Source organism: Arachis hypogaea, chromosome 6, assembly GCF_003086295.3.
Source record: "Arachis hypogaea cultivar Tifrunner chromosome 6, arahy.Tifrunner.gnm2.J5K5, whole genome shotgun sequence".
Classification (NCBI taxonomy): domain Eukaryota; kingdom Viridiplantae; phylum Streptophyta; class Magnoliopsida; order Fabales; family Fabaceae; genus Arachis; species Arachis hypogaea.
The window spans coordinates 108,595,808-108,611,478 of NC_092041.1; the positions used below are offsets into that span (position 1 = coordinate 108,595,808).

The 15,671-nt window shown below is 32.5% G+C and overlaps 1 protein-coding gene across 3 annotated transcripts; it reads left to right on the forward strand.

The window, feature by feature from the left end:
- Nucleotides 1-6,009: 6,009 nt before the first annotated feature.
- On the forward strand, nt 6,010-15,424 carry LOC112755559 (early nodulin-93). 3 transcript variants are annotated; one of them, XM_072197573.1, is made up of 8 exons: nt 6,010-6,510; nt 6,586-6,723; nt 7,868-8,037; nt 8,719-8,782; nt 11,308-11,654; nt 12,299-12,360; nt 12,792-12,867; nt 15,025-15,424. In XM_072197573.1, exons 5-8 carry the CDS (start codon nt 11,543-11,545, stop codon nt 15,123-15,125), a joined length of 351 nt encoding a protein of 116 aa, XP_072053674.1. In that variant the 5' UTR covers nt 6,010-6,510; nt 6,586-6,723; nt 7,868-8,037; nt 8,719-8,782; nt 11,308-11,542; the 3' UTR covers nt 15,126-15,424. The 3 variants fall into 3 exon arrangements, with proteins under 3 accessions (XP_072053674.1, XP_072053675.1, XP_025659516.1); XM_072197574.1 differs by having other exon boundaries at nt 6,011-6,697; XM_025803731.2 differs by having other exon boundaries at nt 6,016-6,723.
- The last annotated feature ends 247 nt before the right edge of the window (nt 15,425-15,671 follow it).

The window sequence follows — 15,671 nt, forward strand, 5'->3', positions numbered from 1 at the left end:
ATAAAAAGAATTAAGTAGCGAAACTATTAGAAACGGAATTTAATTAATACAACCAAACTAAGTGACCCCAATTCACGTGAAATACACCAAAATACAAACTAAGTACACCGCTATTTATTTTTTGATTGCAACACGGAATGTCAGTTTAAAAAGACATGCAACTCAATAAAACATGCACAAAATGACACCAGAAGAACTACAACAAATTTCTATGGACTAGTTACAACAAATGTATGAACAAAGTCCCTCAAAATGGACAAAATCACTCAAATATACAAAAAAAAAAAAGAAAAACATCAGAAGCAATACAACAAAATTTTGTTGTCTAGTTACAATAAAAAGAGGACAATAACACCAAGTGCACCTCAAATTATATGAAATACACCGAAAGACAAACCAAATACCAAAACTATTAGAAAAGAAATTTAATTAATACTTATGCATTAATAGGTTCTTCTATATATTCCTCTGTGGGAGACTTTGCAGCAGTTTGTTGAGTTTGCAGAGGGCTTGAGACAGGTGTTTTCAAAGGAGGAGCAAATACTTAAAGTGGAACTCTACTGAAGACAAAAATAAAAAAATTAATATGGAGTATTTAGGTGCAAATGATTAACTCACTGATTATAACACTGAAAATGAATTGGAAAACTCATATGTCCAGTGGTTCAAATTGAGAATGAGTTTGCTTTCAAAGAACAATTATTTGCTCTTTAGGATTATTATCTATATTGCTTCCTGAACAGGGGTTAGTTCATTCAATGATTCTTCTAGTTCCTTGAATCTAAAATGCATCGAAATCAGGTCACCATTACATCTCAAGCATTTAATAAAAACAGAACTTCTTTTGTATTAAAAGTTAGGGTTAAGTACGATTTTGGTCCCTAAGGTAGGGGCTGAAAATTTTTTTCGTCTCTAACTTTCTTTTTTGCATACAAAATCATCTCTAAGGTTCAACTTGGTTTTAAAATCGTCCTTCGTACAATTATACCCTCACCCCTATCACAATTTCGTCATCTCCTCTCTTGCTCTGCTTCTTCATCCCTGCTCAATGATTTCCATAAACTTATTTTCATGGTAATTCCTCAGATTTCAAATTCATTTACAAAACTTGCATATTATAAAAAACAGACCAAGATACTTAAATAATAATCAACAAATTTAGCAGCATTCAATATTCCAGATTCAAGCCAAATAAACCAAACGCAGAAATTCACCCAATCAACAGAGCATGACATTGCAGCAACATCAACAAATCAAAATATTCATCAAGCAAAAAATTTAGATATTCATCAGACAACAATTTGGAAATAGATCCACAAGCAGAAAATTTCACAACAAATTTTGATTATGTAAGACAAACAAGAAATCTAGTTCACATAGCGGCCGGCGCTGAGGGTCGTGGAGCAGCAACGAGAATGCGGGGTGCAGTAATGAGCGGTGAGTAGGGAAAAACAACAGCGAGCAGTGAGGGACGAGGACCAGAAGTGGCGGCGAGGACCAGAAATACCAGCGGCAGTGGAGGACGCAAATCCCTCTTTCTCTCTCTCTTAGCAGTGGGCGACGGTGGCTCAACGGCGGCGACGAGCCCAAGATGACGGCAGCTCCTTCCCCCCCACCCTTTCCCCTCGTGATCCCTTCCCCTTTCTTCTTTCCCTTACCCCCCTCATGATCCCTTCCCCCATATGACCCTCTGTTTTCTTTCTTTCTTTTTTTTTTTATTTTATATTTTTATCAAGGGTAGTTTAGTAATAAAAAATAAATTTTGGTAAAAATGACGATTTTAAAATTAAGTTAAACCTTAGGGATGATTTTGTAAGCAAAAAAAGGTTGGGGATGAAAAAAAATTTCAGCTCCTACCTTAGTGACCAAAATCGTACTTAACCCTAAAAGTTACATAGGTGCAGTTTTTTCTTTCTTTTTTTTTGTTGTCTTTTTTTCTTTAATAAAATATTAAAGGGCTTTTTCTTCTAAAAAATATATAAAATCAGAAGCAAATTATGGTAGCATAAGAAATAAAGAAATTGTAAGAGAAATAGAAATTACATGTTATCACTTGGTTGATTTACAGAGCTCTAATAGCTTGTTTGTGTTTGAAACACATGATCATTTTCATTTGCCAAATTTACATGTAGCATTCTAAAGACAAAATAAACATAATAAAACTAGAGTAATTACATTAGGTTTTAGGAAATTTTAGTAAAGAAAGAATTTTAGATATTGAATTTTATGTTTGCGAAGAATCATAGTGAGTTTCTGTGGAATGGAGCCCACTTTTTGGAATATCAATGGTTTTTTTCTACATTCTGGGAAAGCAAACAATCATCAGGTAAAAAACACAATAAAAGAATATCATTTGTTTTCTTCAATCTTGCTTTTTTTTATTTCTTGCATTTCTTCACTTTTGACAATGCATGCAAAAAAATTCTGTTAATAAATAAAATTTTGATAAAAAAAAGAACATAACATTACAATGATAGTTTCTGAATCTTACTCATTATTAGATTTAGTTTCTTTTTGCAAAGATGAATCCTCAATAACATGCTTCTTTTTTTTGGATTCCATCCTGAAAAAGCAAACAATCATCAGATAAATAAACACAATAAAATTGATAAAATACACCGAAAAGTAATACTTACTTTTGTTGCAGGCTTGTGAATTTTTTCTTCAATCTTCTTTTTGTTATTTCCTCCATTTTTTAACTTCTGACAATACATACAAGAAATTCTGTTAATAAGTAAAATTTTGATGAAAAACAAAACATAGCATTATAATAATAGTTTCTGAATATTACTCATCATCATATTCAATTTTTTTTTTTGGAAGATGAATCTTCAATAATGTGGTTCCTTTTTTTGGATTCCATCCTGTAAAAGCAAACAATCATCAAGAAAATAAGCACAATATAATTGACAAAATACACCAAAAAATAATACTTATTTCTTTGTCTGATATTGTTTTCTTCTCTTGGGTGTCTCCTCCAAGTCATGTTTAGAATTAGATTCAGACACAGAAACACTTGCTTTCACTTTTCGAAGTTGAGTGAGATATAACAATCTTTTTTTTGGCTTCTTTTGTTCCTTATTTTCTTCGTTTCTTTTTCTCTTATTTTTGTCTTTTGATTGATCTCTCAAATGTGCTCTTCTCATGATGTCCTAAAACAGAAAAATATTAGTTTGCATAATATATTTAGAACAAATACACCGAAATTAAAGAAAAAACTCTGTTGAGTTATCATTTCATCCTTTATCTTAGTTTCTATTCTTTCAATCAATATCTCCCTAATCCAATGTTGCACTCATGGTGGTCCAGAAAGTGTATCCATTGACTTATTTTTGTGTGTGAATTCATGAAAACATATAATCATAAGAGCAAAGGGGGCAGCTATCAACTGCATATTTCTTTTCCAATGTGTGCTATCTGATACCCTTGATGAGAAAGTTGAGCACATGAACCACCCCAATTCCACTCTCGTATTGTATCTACATGAAGAATGGCCGACATGTGAATCGAAAAAAATTTGTTTATCGTTGTTAGCAACAAGAAGCACTTCTAAAGGTAGAGGATGAATGTCTTATTGAATTTCAACTAATTTTTTTTCTCTATCAACACTCATCTTTATCATAGAGTTTGTCAATTGCAACAAATCCAAGCCTTGGAAGTTTCTAATAAAAGCAGCAAAAATATTTCAACGATACATAAATAATTTGAAAAAACATCGAAATTTGATTTACAAAATAGATTACAAAATGAATTTTTACCAGATACATTAAAGTCAAGAGCATCTTGTATATTTTCTTAGGTGATGTCGATTACACTATATCGTGTGTGTAGTTTGTTATTGTACAGATCAAATGAATATGCCAATTCTTTCAAGAGCTTATACGACACATTCATGGCAGGGATATGCGTCATAGCACCTAATTCCAATTCTTCAATAATTGCTTTCTTCTCATTACTCATGTTGTGGAATATATCATGAATGGATCTTGTGAGCATCTCAAATCATGAGTTTTCTATAAATAAATGAGAATCATATAAATAAACTATATATGCTTACATTATATTTTGGTATTTTGGTGCTTTCTTTTTTGCGGTGCTCCTCCCAGTAATTTTTTTATTGTCTTTTTTTCTATAAGGAATAAAAAATAAGATTAATAAGTAACAAGAACACCAAATACACCTCAATTTAGACAAAATACACCTAAAGACAAACCAAATATACCGCTATTTCTTAATTACATCACATAATGTGAGTTTAAAAAGACATGCAACTCAATCAAACATGTATAAAATGACACCAGAAGCACTACAACAAAATTCTATGGGTTAGTTACAACAAAAGGAAGACAAAGTGCACCTTAATTCACATAAAATACACCGAAAGAGAAACTAAATACACCACTATTATTTTTTTTATTTTTGAAATACACCAAAAGACAAATCAAATACACCGCTATTATTTTTTTATTACATCAAACAATGTGAGTTCAAAAAGATATGCAACTCAATCAAACATGCATAAAATGACACTAGAAGCTACAACAAAATTCTATGACTAGTTACAACAAATTCATGAACAAAATTCCTGAAAAATGGACAAAAACACATGCAAATCACTCAAATATGTACAAAATAACACTAGAAGCACATGAACAATATTATGAATTTCTGATGTCTAGTTATAGCAAAAAAAGGACAACAACACCAAGGATATTTAAATTCAGACAAAATACACCAAAAGTTGTTACTAGTTGCTAAACACGAACTCAGTTCAAAATATGTAAATGCTCAAACATGTACAAATACACATTCAAATTCCTCAAACATATGTAAATATAGGTTAAACTATACGAGAAATACTGTGTAAGACTTTTACACCGACCTAACACAGTTATCACCAAATGAATAGTACAATGAGAATAATAATATGTACTTTAATGCAAGAACACAAAATGAATATACGAATTAAACAGAATTATGACTATCTAGTATTTTTGCGATCGAAATGAGAAAGACAAAAGTGAAAAATTGATTTCGGTGAGTGAGTAGTACCTTGAATAATCTTTCGCTTTTTGTTTCTGTGTTTCCTGGTGAAGATTTTGAACGTAGCTTTAAGATTTTCTTGAGTTTTCACGATGAATTTGAGAGATTTTTGAGAGATTTTGAGTATTGTTTGAATTTTGATCAAGAGAGAAGAAACGTTTTTCATTTTAAGTTCGCGCTGTATATTGATGAACGAGAGTGCATATAAATACGCACTCTAATCTAAAGTTGTTTTTTGTTGAGTTTGGATTAATTTAGTTGGACTTGATTCACAAAAAAAATTTGTATGTATAGCAGAATTATAAAACTAAATATGAGATCAAAATATAAATTTAAGATAAAAAATTCATTATTTAAAATTGTCCATTTATTTGATTTTAGTATTTAGTATTATTTTAATTTGTTGTAAAAAATAATACTTTTTTAAATTTATTTATGAAAATTTCCTTTTTCTTTATGTAGCAAGTAGCAACAAAGTTTAATAGTTAAAGGAAGAAATTTACTTGCAATATGTCTTTATATAAAATTAATATTTAAAATTAATTAAATAATTTAAAAAACTTAACTAAATAATAATCTAATAATTTTTAACTCTCAATGCACATGAGCCTTCACCTGAGTTAAAATTAAAATTAAGAATTATTAGATTCCATTCAAGAAAATAATAATGGAATGGAAAACTTCAAAATAATAACGCTTTGTCAGCCTAAGTTGTAAGGGTCATCCTATGGTGCTGAAAATAATTTTTTTCTGCTGGTGCTGAAATTGAGTGGCATAGTGTAGGAGGGGACGCGTGGTACTGATGCCTCTAAGGTACCGACAATTTCTGCGAAAAATTGATAGTGATGTATGCTAAAAGACGGGTTTAGAAGATAATTATCTTTTGTTAATGATATTAGTTATGTTATTGGGCCTATTTTTGAGGACCCAGTATTTAGTTGTTCTCATTTCTTTTGTTATGGTAATGGAACCAAAATAATGTAAACGTCGCCGTTTTTCAGCCACCGCACCTGCATTCCCTGGTCTTACTCAATCGCACATGCCCTAGGTACTCATCGATCTCCTCTCCGTCTCTCACACACATAGTCCAGGGAGGAGGGCTGCATGTCAAGTCTCGATCCCATCGAGCTCAATCTGAAGCCGTCGCCTGGTGCCGCCGCCGTCGCCGTTCCTCCCGACAGCCACCAGCCCATGGTCGCTCACTTTGCCTTCATCGCGTAGCAGTCGTCGCAGCATTGGAAGCATCCGTCGCCCAACCTACGAAGCCCTCACTGTGTAGGAGGCATCGCAACCTTCGAAGCCACCTTCCGTTGAAGTCGCTCACCATCGCAAGTTTCTGGAGCCAGCTTGGAGATTCGAGCACCCCTTTTCCTCGCGAACTCATTCGTGGAAATTGCAGCCACCGCCACCACTCCTTGCTGTCGTGGGTTGTGTTTCCGCCCCAGCCGCTGGCTCTGTCGCAGCCAGGTCTGCATTCTTCCCTCTCTCCCACTAATCGTAGGTATAAATGTAATTAGTTGTAATAATAATTGTTGGTGATAGACGTTGCTATTGGTTGTTTGAAGCATGAATCCGAGCAGGGACTGTGATAGCCGCAGATAATTGGACTGCAGAGTTGTTTGGTGGATCCTAGGAATCAGTATTTCTCTCTCCGGTATTGCTGTGGTAGACAACAATGTGGTAGTCTTTGCTAATCTGTTCAATGTAGATAAATTCAGTATATTTAAACCAATTTTGTTCAATAGCGTTGATTAATTCTTTGGTGCTGGTTAGAGATTAATTCTTTGCTGCTGATTGCTTAAAGCAATATTAACTATTAAGTGATGAAATGTTGAAACTGATTTCTTGAAGCATGATTAAATGATTAATTTATTGGTTCTGACTGCCTGAAGCATTGTTGAATGATTAATTATTGAATATGATTCCTTGAAGCATGATTAAATGTTATAGTAGTGGCTTAATATATATATATATATATATATATATATATATATATATATATATATATATATATATATATATATGTTCTTGTCTTGTACTTAGTAGAGGATGAGTTTGTTCTATCAGAGAAATGCATGCTTGGTGACCAATGATGGGGTATCCGTAAAAGTGGAAAAACATGCCTTTCATACAAGAAGTTGGTTTATGCATCTGAAACTATATATAATAATGTACTAATAGATATTTGTAAGTGATGAATTTTTTGGTACCGATTGCTTGAAGCATTGTTAAACGATTAATTGTTGAAGGTGATTGCTTGAAGCATTGGCCTAGTTCTTATGGTTTATTGTTGAAACACTGATAATTGATTAGTTGTTGGGAGCTAGAAGTTGCTGTTGAGTCGTTGATTAGTTGTTGGATTGTATTGTAATTGGATTTTACTTTAGAGTCATGCTCAGCATTCTTAGTTTGGCATTTGCAGTCATGGTTGGCTTTTTCCATGTCTTTTCGGAGCATCCGAATTTAATTAATTGCTGCTTTTTTACTCTTCATTTCTAAGAGGTTCATATCTTACACTGTCTTAACCTATTTAAAAAAAATAAAACTCAGTTTCTCGAAATTAATAAAGTGAAAAAAATATTCAATTTTCCAAAGACATTACCCTCTCTTTCAGTGAGTGGGACATTTTGCCCATGCTCTCCCTAAATACAATTTTGTGGAAAATTTGTCCCCAAAATTATAATTTTTCCTTTCGGGCCGAGGAATAAAATTAAAATTTTGTAGATAATAATAATAATAATAATAATAATAATAATAATAATAATAATAATAATAATAATAATAATAATAATAATAATAATAATAACTTGTTGGTTAATGGCAGATGAAACAAAGTGGGGTAAAAAGAAGCTAGAAGCAATCACACGTGCTGGGAGCTGATGGTTTTTTATATAGCCAAATATCTGGGGGGCAGTCTTAGGTTGACGGTTCCGGCGAGAACGTGAGAAGCTGCAAGGGAGTTCGCACCCTGGAAAGCACATTAGGCAATAATCGGTAAGTGTATAGGACAACAAAAGGATAGTTTGGTATGTATTTTTAAATTATTATAATTTTCTGGGGTAACATGGTGATATTTACTCTATTTTGGGGTGGTGAAAATGTACAAAAAGGCTAAAGGGGGAAGTTTGTTTCGAATTCGAAACATGTATAAATGAAGTCGTTAGCAGAGGGGAATCGGAGGTTATGAAAGATTAAAATCTGCTGGATTTGTTGAATTGTGTTGGTCGTATTTGTGCAAGATAGTCAAAAAATAAATCAAGGAAGTATAAAATTGTTAAACGTAGTTGTTTCTGGCTTTGTTTTTGTTATAGTGGTAGTGCTGATTTTAGTAATAATTACGCATGCATGATGTAGATGGTTTATTGTTCGTTGGGGAATGTTGTGTACGCAGTTAGTTTGGGTAGATGAGTCTGGTTAGTAGGATTGAAAATAAGGAAATTTAGCTTCTGCAAAGCAGTTTTTATGGGAGTTGGTAACCGAAAATATAGTTTGTTTGTTTGTTTTGTTTAATTTTTTTAAATTTCTTTAATTTCCAGTCATTGGAAACTTCACTATTCCTCTCTCTCACAATAGAGAGGTCAAGCTGCCATCACTATTCTTTAATTTCTTTAACCGTTGGATCCACGTGAAATTTGGAATGTAGATTCTTGATGTCTTGTTCTTTATTCTGAACAGTGAAGATTTTAATTGGAGATTCGTAGAGGGAGAAATTGCCTTCGACATCATCTTTCTTTTTTGGGTATATTTCATCTTCTTGCTTCTTATTTGTGAGCTTTGGTGCTTTCATGTTTTGGCTGCTTATATGCACATGTTTGTGCTTTGTTTGAGACTTTCTTGTACCTCATTTGATTATAGTGGAGCAATTTCATTGGTCTGGACGATCCGTGGTTTTGACCTCTCACATTGACGAGGTTTTCCACCTTAAAATTTTGTTGTGTTCTTGTTATTGCTTTACTTGCTATATTTGCTTCTTATAGTTGCTGCCATATTGTGTTGTGAGTACTTTCATATTGTTCTTGTGTTGGCTATTTGTGTTTTCGCTTTTAAGCTCTTCCAAAGACATGCCGAGACGCAAATTTTAAATCTTACATGAAACAGGGGCACACATATATATAAAATATAAAGTATTTTAAGATAAATTGTAATGATATTTTGATTCTTACTGATATTAAAATATAAATTAAATTTTTTACTTATTTTTAATGTCTTATTTCAATTATATGAAGTATTTAAAATAATTTTTGTTTTAATAAATAATAATATATATTATATCTAAACTTATTTTGAGAATACATGTTAACAATAAGATTGGACACGCTGACACGTGATGATATTTAGGTGTGTTCAGACGTGTCCGGAGAAGATTTTCTTTTTTAAATTATTAAGACACGGTTGGATACAGCAGATACGCATATCGAACGAGTATCGGTCATTATTGTGTCCGAAATGTGTCCGACACACGAACACGACAACTCAACAAAGTGTCCATGCTTCATAGATTATTACCCATCCCACCCAACCCAATTCACTAGCTTCACCATAACTATTACATTGCATTTCAAGAAGAACTTGAAATTGAGATATTAACTTTCTGTGATATGTTTGGTGTAAAATATAGTTATATCTTAGTTAATATTTTATTTAGTTCAAAATAAATATACATGTAAAATGAGAATACTTATTAAAATATTTTTAGTTATTAAAAAATTATTATTAAACTTTCAATTTTTTTCTCAAAAATTTTAACTGTTGTATCTTCATTTTTAAGAAATATTAAACTTATTACAATTTTATGTCTCAATTATAATTTTAGTTTTCCTCTCTAATCACTATATGTAATATTGACTTTAATCTCCCAAGTTCCAATCCCAATCTCTATCAATATACTTTTAATAGTACTTATGTCAATGCTTATGTTACTCTCCATGTTCGTTTTTTTTAGTGAATTGTCGTTTTTCTCCTCAATGTTGGGGTAAGTCCCAAACTTGTCTTTAACGTTTTATTCGTCCTACTTAATTTTCTAACGTTTAAAAATTGATTCAATGTTTTCCTGCCATTACAGATCCGTTAACATGTTTGACGGCGGGACGAAATTTAGACGATTTTAAAACGCTAGAGACTTTAGTAGAACGAAAACGTTGGGGACAACAACGATACATATAATTAAATTTTAAAAAAAGAGAGGACACCTCTGAAATTAAGGATTTAGGGTATAAAGGAAGAAAATGCTTTTTACTGATCCATGTCGTTGTAAAGTCCATGTTATTTACTTTTGGAGTTTTTTTTTTGGAAGGAAAAAAATTAATAACTTTATTTTTTAAAAAAAAATGAATATTTGTTTATATATTTAATTCTTTCAGTTTACTTATTTTTTATTTTGAAATGAAATAAATTAAAAATTTTAAGAAGTAGTATTTTGAGTTTAAACATAAATTGAAAAATATAAGTAGCAGTATTCACAAACTATTTACTCCTAAAACAAAGTAATCAATAATTCATTATTACTAAACTGAAAATTAAATAATATCCCATTTAAATATTAAACAAACGCTTTAATGCAAATATCAAAATTTAAAACTTAATAACTTGAATTATATCTACTTAAATAAATTCATAAAAAACATATTCTTAAAATATTCTTAATTTAAACATAGTTTTTCAATTTAACATAGACTTTCAATACTTATATTTAAATTCATAATACTACTATTAAAAATTTTCAATTTATTTAATTTAAAAATTAAATTTTATTTACCTTGAAAAAATAAATATCTAAATTAAATATTCTTTTTTCAGAAAAATAAAAGTTATTAACTTTCTTTATAACAAAATAACATGGACTTTGAACACCATAGAGCAGTAAGAAGTACCTTTTTTCTTTGTACCATAAATTTTTAACTTTAGAGCTGTCTTTTTTTTTTTTAATATTATAACTATTATTATTGTTATTATCTATTTTCTTGGGTTTTATATTTTATTTGTTTATTATTACCATAAGAGTCTTTTCATTATCCAATTTCAGTTGTCTGCCCAAAAATATTCTTCATGGTCCAAAACGTTAAACAAAAACGGATATTAATGTCAAATATTATGCTCACTTTTTTTGGCTTCAATAATACATAAAAAAAACAGCCACACTTAAAGGTGAAGTCCAAAAACTTCCTGGATCTCCAAAAAAAGGCCCATTAATTTAACTCCCATCATTATCATCTAACCAAAATTTGGGCAACCATCATCAACTGATCACCATCAGCTTTGGCGCAGCAACTGTCTGGCACTTTAGCGACAACAAAGGCACGTGTCCTCTATTATCAAGTGCCACATACTTTCAGCACCAGAAGAAAAAAAACTGTTTCAGCACCCTAGCAATGGCCAAGTTGTAAAGCTGTAATTCAATTTTGCTTTGTCCATCGTTGGCGGCGAGTGGCGAGCCACCACCTATAAAATAATAAGGCTTCTTACATTCAAAGAATCGAAGGAATCCTTCCTTATTGCTTCAATGGGAATTCCGTCGGAACTGAGAGACATGTGGGTGTCCCGCAGAGAATCCTTCCTTATTGCTTCTCCCGCCGAAGAAAGGAAGATTGTTAGGACTAAGAAATGCACCCATGGTATGATTTCTCTTTTCTTTTCTTTTTTTTCTTCATTATATTGTTTTTGAAGATCTCGAGGGGGCAAAAAATTGCTATTGAGTACTCAGATCAAATTTATGGCATCTTTGTTGATTATGTGATGAATTGTATTTGTGTTGAATCCAGATGTGTCTCTACCACTATGCCAACACCCTTGTTGGTTGTCACTGGTGATTTTGAAATTTGTTTAATTATTTTATTTTATTATGGGTAAGAACTTTTGTCCCCTCATTTCTTCTCTGGAAAAAATGCTTTCTTGTTATTGTATAGTCTACTTAGTTCTTTGCTAAAAAATTTCCAAACATAGCGGAGTAGGGGATTGCTATAATTGATGCACAATGCAATAACAGTTAAAATGCAGGCTGCATTTTGCTTGGTAAAATTGTTGTGAACAAGTTGCAAACTTTCTTTTGATTGAAAAAAAATTAGTAAATAACTGTTAAACTTGATCGGAGGTGCTTGAGGTAATTGATGTTTGCTTTGCCATACAACAAAAGAAATCTACGCAGCATTCCGCTGTCTTTGGGGCTTTTATCAACATAGTAACATTTTTATGATATCTTTCTAAATGTTGGTAGGGGCCATCGGAATTTGATAGCAGTTAACAATTTTCTGATATGCAGAGGGTGTAATTGCTGGATTCAAAGCAGCTTCCATTGCATGTGTTGCCAGTGCCGTGCCTACAGTATGTAATTTTCATTTTGTTCAGGACTTGCTGATAAAGTTATTATCCTACATCTTTCTTTTTAATAATAAAGAAAACTTTTCAGTTAAAACAGTACTTTTTCTTTTGATAAAAGCCTTGTATTTCTCTAGTTTGTAGGCATTTATGTTTGATTGTTTTCGTGAATTTGTGGAAAAGAAACATGTTCTAATGTCTATATAGTGCTCTCTACACCATTTAATACCCCACTAGTTGGCATTTGTTAATGTGTTCCATGACACCATGACTTAAAGGTCTTTATTGGTTTTCCTACCCTTACTGAGTGCATTGGCCTCGGCATGAATTGTGGTACCAGCCACTCAATGATAGGGGTTTATTCCACTAATTTATGAATGATAGGTTAGCCTACTAAAGTTTCTTTTGATTTAATGTTGCATTTTTTCAAATTGCAGCTGGCTGCAGTTCGCATGGTTCCATGGGCAAAGGCAAACCTCAATTATGTTGCGCAGGCACTTATCATATCTGCTGGTAGGTTCTCAACTCTCAAGTTACATTTAAAGTTAAAGCTTATGTAGGAACTTCTGTTGTGGAATATTAAGGGAGACATTTTATTATGTTTTGTACTAACGGAAAAGCTTTTCATTCTTCCTGCATGGTTATGTGTAACTGATTATTTTATCGTTAACTTATATATTTTGATATTCTTTGTGAAAATTTAACCTTAAAATTAATTGGCTGAAAGTAGTCTGTCAAGGGGTTGAATGTTTGGTCAAATTTTCGTCACCTAGGTGCCTATGCTATGTTGTTGTTAATTTCTTCAATAGTCTCCAAATCCAATTGATTTGGATGTTCCTTTCGAAGATGATTGTTAGCTTTCCCCTTTCGGAATTCAATGGTCTGCTAAATTCTTAGCACTGTAGTTGGAAGGATCCTCTATTTTCAATTGGGAGGTTGGACTTTTCTTTTGTCTTGGCTTTCTAGCATTCCTTATCTGTTCTACCTCTTTTTGTATTTCGGTCGTTGTTGCCCAAGATATTGAAAGAAATATGCAGAATGTTGGACTGCTGAGTACTGAGTATCCTTATAAGTAACATGACATGCTCAAAACTGCAGATTTGTAATTGCTTCCTCCCCTGATCTGTTTTGTTTGGATTTGTGATTCGTCTATTTCTATATTTCTGGATTATATTGTCCTAAGGTCTTCCATTAGTTTCTCCATGGTTCTTGTTAACTCCAGAAATTTTTGCTTTTGTAAACATGACAAGGTTCTGTATCAATGCGTTAGGATCCTAGATATTGATATTGATGCTAAGAATGTCATATCTCATTTTTTGTCAATCCCCTAATAATGTTAACTCCATGTGTGTGTGTGTGTGAGAGAGAGAGAGCAATTTAAAAAAATGGAGTGTTTTAGAGGGTTTAACTTCACAGGCTGATTCTCTTTGCCTTGGTTATGTTTTTCATCAATACACGACCTTGTTATTCTCTTTTACTACTCCATGGCCAGGGTTATTATACAATGCTCATTGTTTAGAAAGAAACTTAGCCTTATTACATCACTCAGTCAATGTGTTATCTATAACATAAAAACATTCCGTGAACGCACTTTTAAAATTCAGATAGCACTGCTGTTTTCAAAATTAAAAGTAGAAGGTAGAGAGCAGATCTTCTACATATTTGACTAACCCACCAAAAATACCCATGAAAGATTAATTCGCTGACAAGAGTAACCATAGAAGATCATAACAACCCAGATGTCCACAATTGTTGAGTTCCGTTTGTCAAATGTGACCAAACGTTAGAAGAGTTTGTTAACATGTTTTACGTATCCACGCCCATTCCAATGTGGCAAGAGGATTTTCTTAGGTGGAATATTTTATTTTTTTCATGGAAATTGTATTATTTACTTAATTAAAGGAAATTCCTTACTCCTTCAAATTCCAATTAAACAAAGAATAGGAAGTGTCACTCCCCACTATTGAGCGTGAAACTCAACCATGCACTAATAGAGGAGCTTTTGATCTTCTTCTCTAGCTTAACCTTATGCTTGTCTAACTGTCAAACTCATAACTAACGTTCCATACCTTTCAAAAGGGCAGTGAATGAACCATCTTTTAGAGTTGGCAACTGTCAAGATTCCAACACAGCATATTGACCACAGTGACATCTTTCATCCAGAAATTTCTCTTCCTTCATCTTTCAAGTTGAAGCTCCTGAAAAGCTGCAACTTTTGCTTGTAGTTATTTTTCTCCTTGACATTTTGCTAAGATTCTTCCAAAATTCTTCCAACTATATTAGTGTTGAGTAGCTGGGAATGATGGATGGCTGTGTTGGGAAGGGTTTCACTTTGTGAACATTGGGCTCCAACGAAGAGCGAAGAATTAGGGTTCATATTGTTCCCAATTGGTACTAAATACACGTCAGCTTAACAATACATGCCAATGTGAAAGAAAACTGCCCACATAAAGTACTTTGTGAAGGTTATATCATGTTTGGTTAGTTTTGTACACAGGATTAAATTTATTTGGGTATGCCATGGGTTATGATCTTCTATGGTTACTCTTGTTAGCGAATCAATCTTTTATGGGTACTTTTGATGGTTTAGTCACTTTTTTTATTTAGTTTGATTCTGTGATTGAATAAATTTGAAGTTTGACATTTGTCTCTGGTGTGGTTGGCGAACAGCCTCCATTGCGGCATACTTCATCACCGCTGACAAAACTATCTTGGAATGCGCAAGAAGAAATGCTCAGCTTGAAGATTCGTTAAGAAACACCAGACAATGACAATGCTACTTGCGATAAAGGATGAGCAGGCCTACTGCGAAGTTTCGAATCTACTGCTGTGCTTCTAATGTGTTGGAAGTTATATTTCTCAAATAAAGTTTAATGTATTGTGCAATAGACTGAATAGAGTAGTATAGCGGAATCGCATATCCCTTTCTTTGGCTTCAGAAACATACAATTTTTAAGAACGTAGAGTTGATGACTCATTTTGGTGGTAGCTTTGGTTGCCATTTCTACTCGGAAAAATGTTGTATTGTGTTTTACATAAAGAAAAATTCTTATTTCCTCTCTGGTATAAATCAATTTCTTATTTATATATGAAATAATGCCTCTTTCATTATTCCCACAACCATTATGGTGTATAATTTACCAGGAAACTATCGTATCGCCTTGAGTATCTAAAGAAACTTTGTTAGCGATGCATGTTTGTATCTCTATATATTTCCTAATTTTAGTGTAGTGAGTGCATGTAAGTTAAAGAATTAATTAATTGATTCTAGTGTAGTTGAGCTTTTCAATGCAATGCTTTCTTAGGAGAAAAAATTT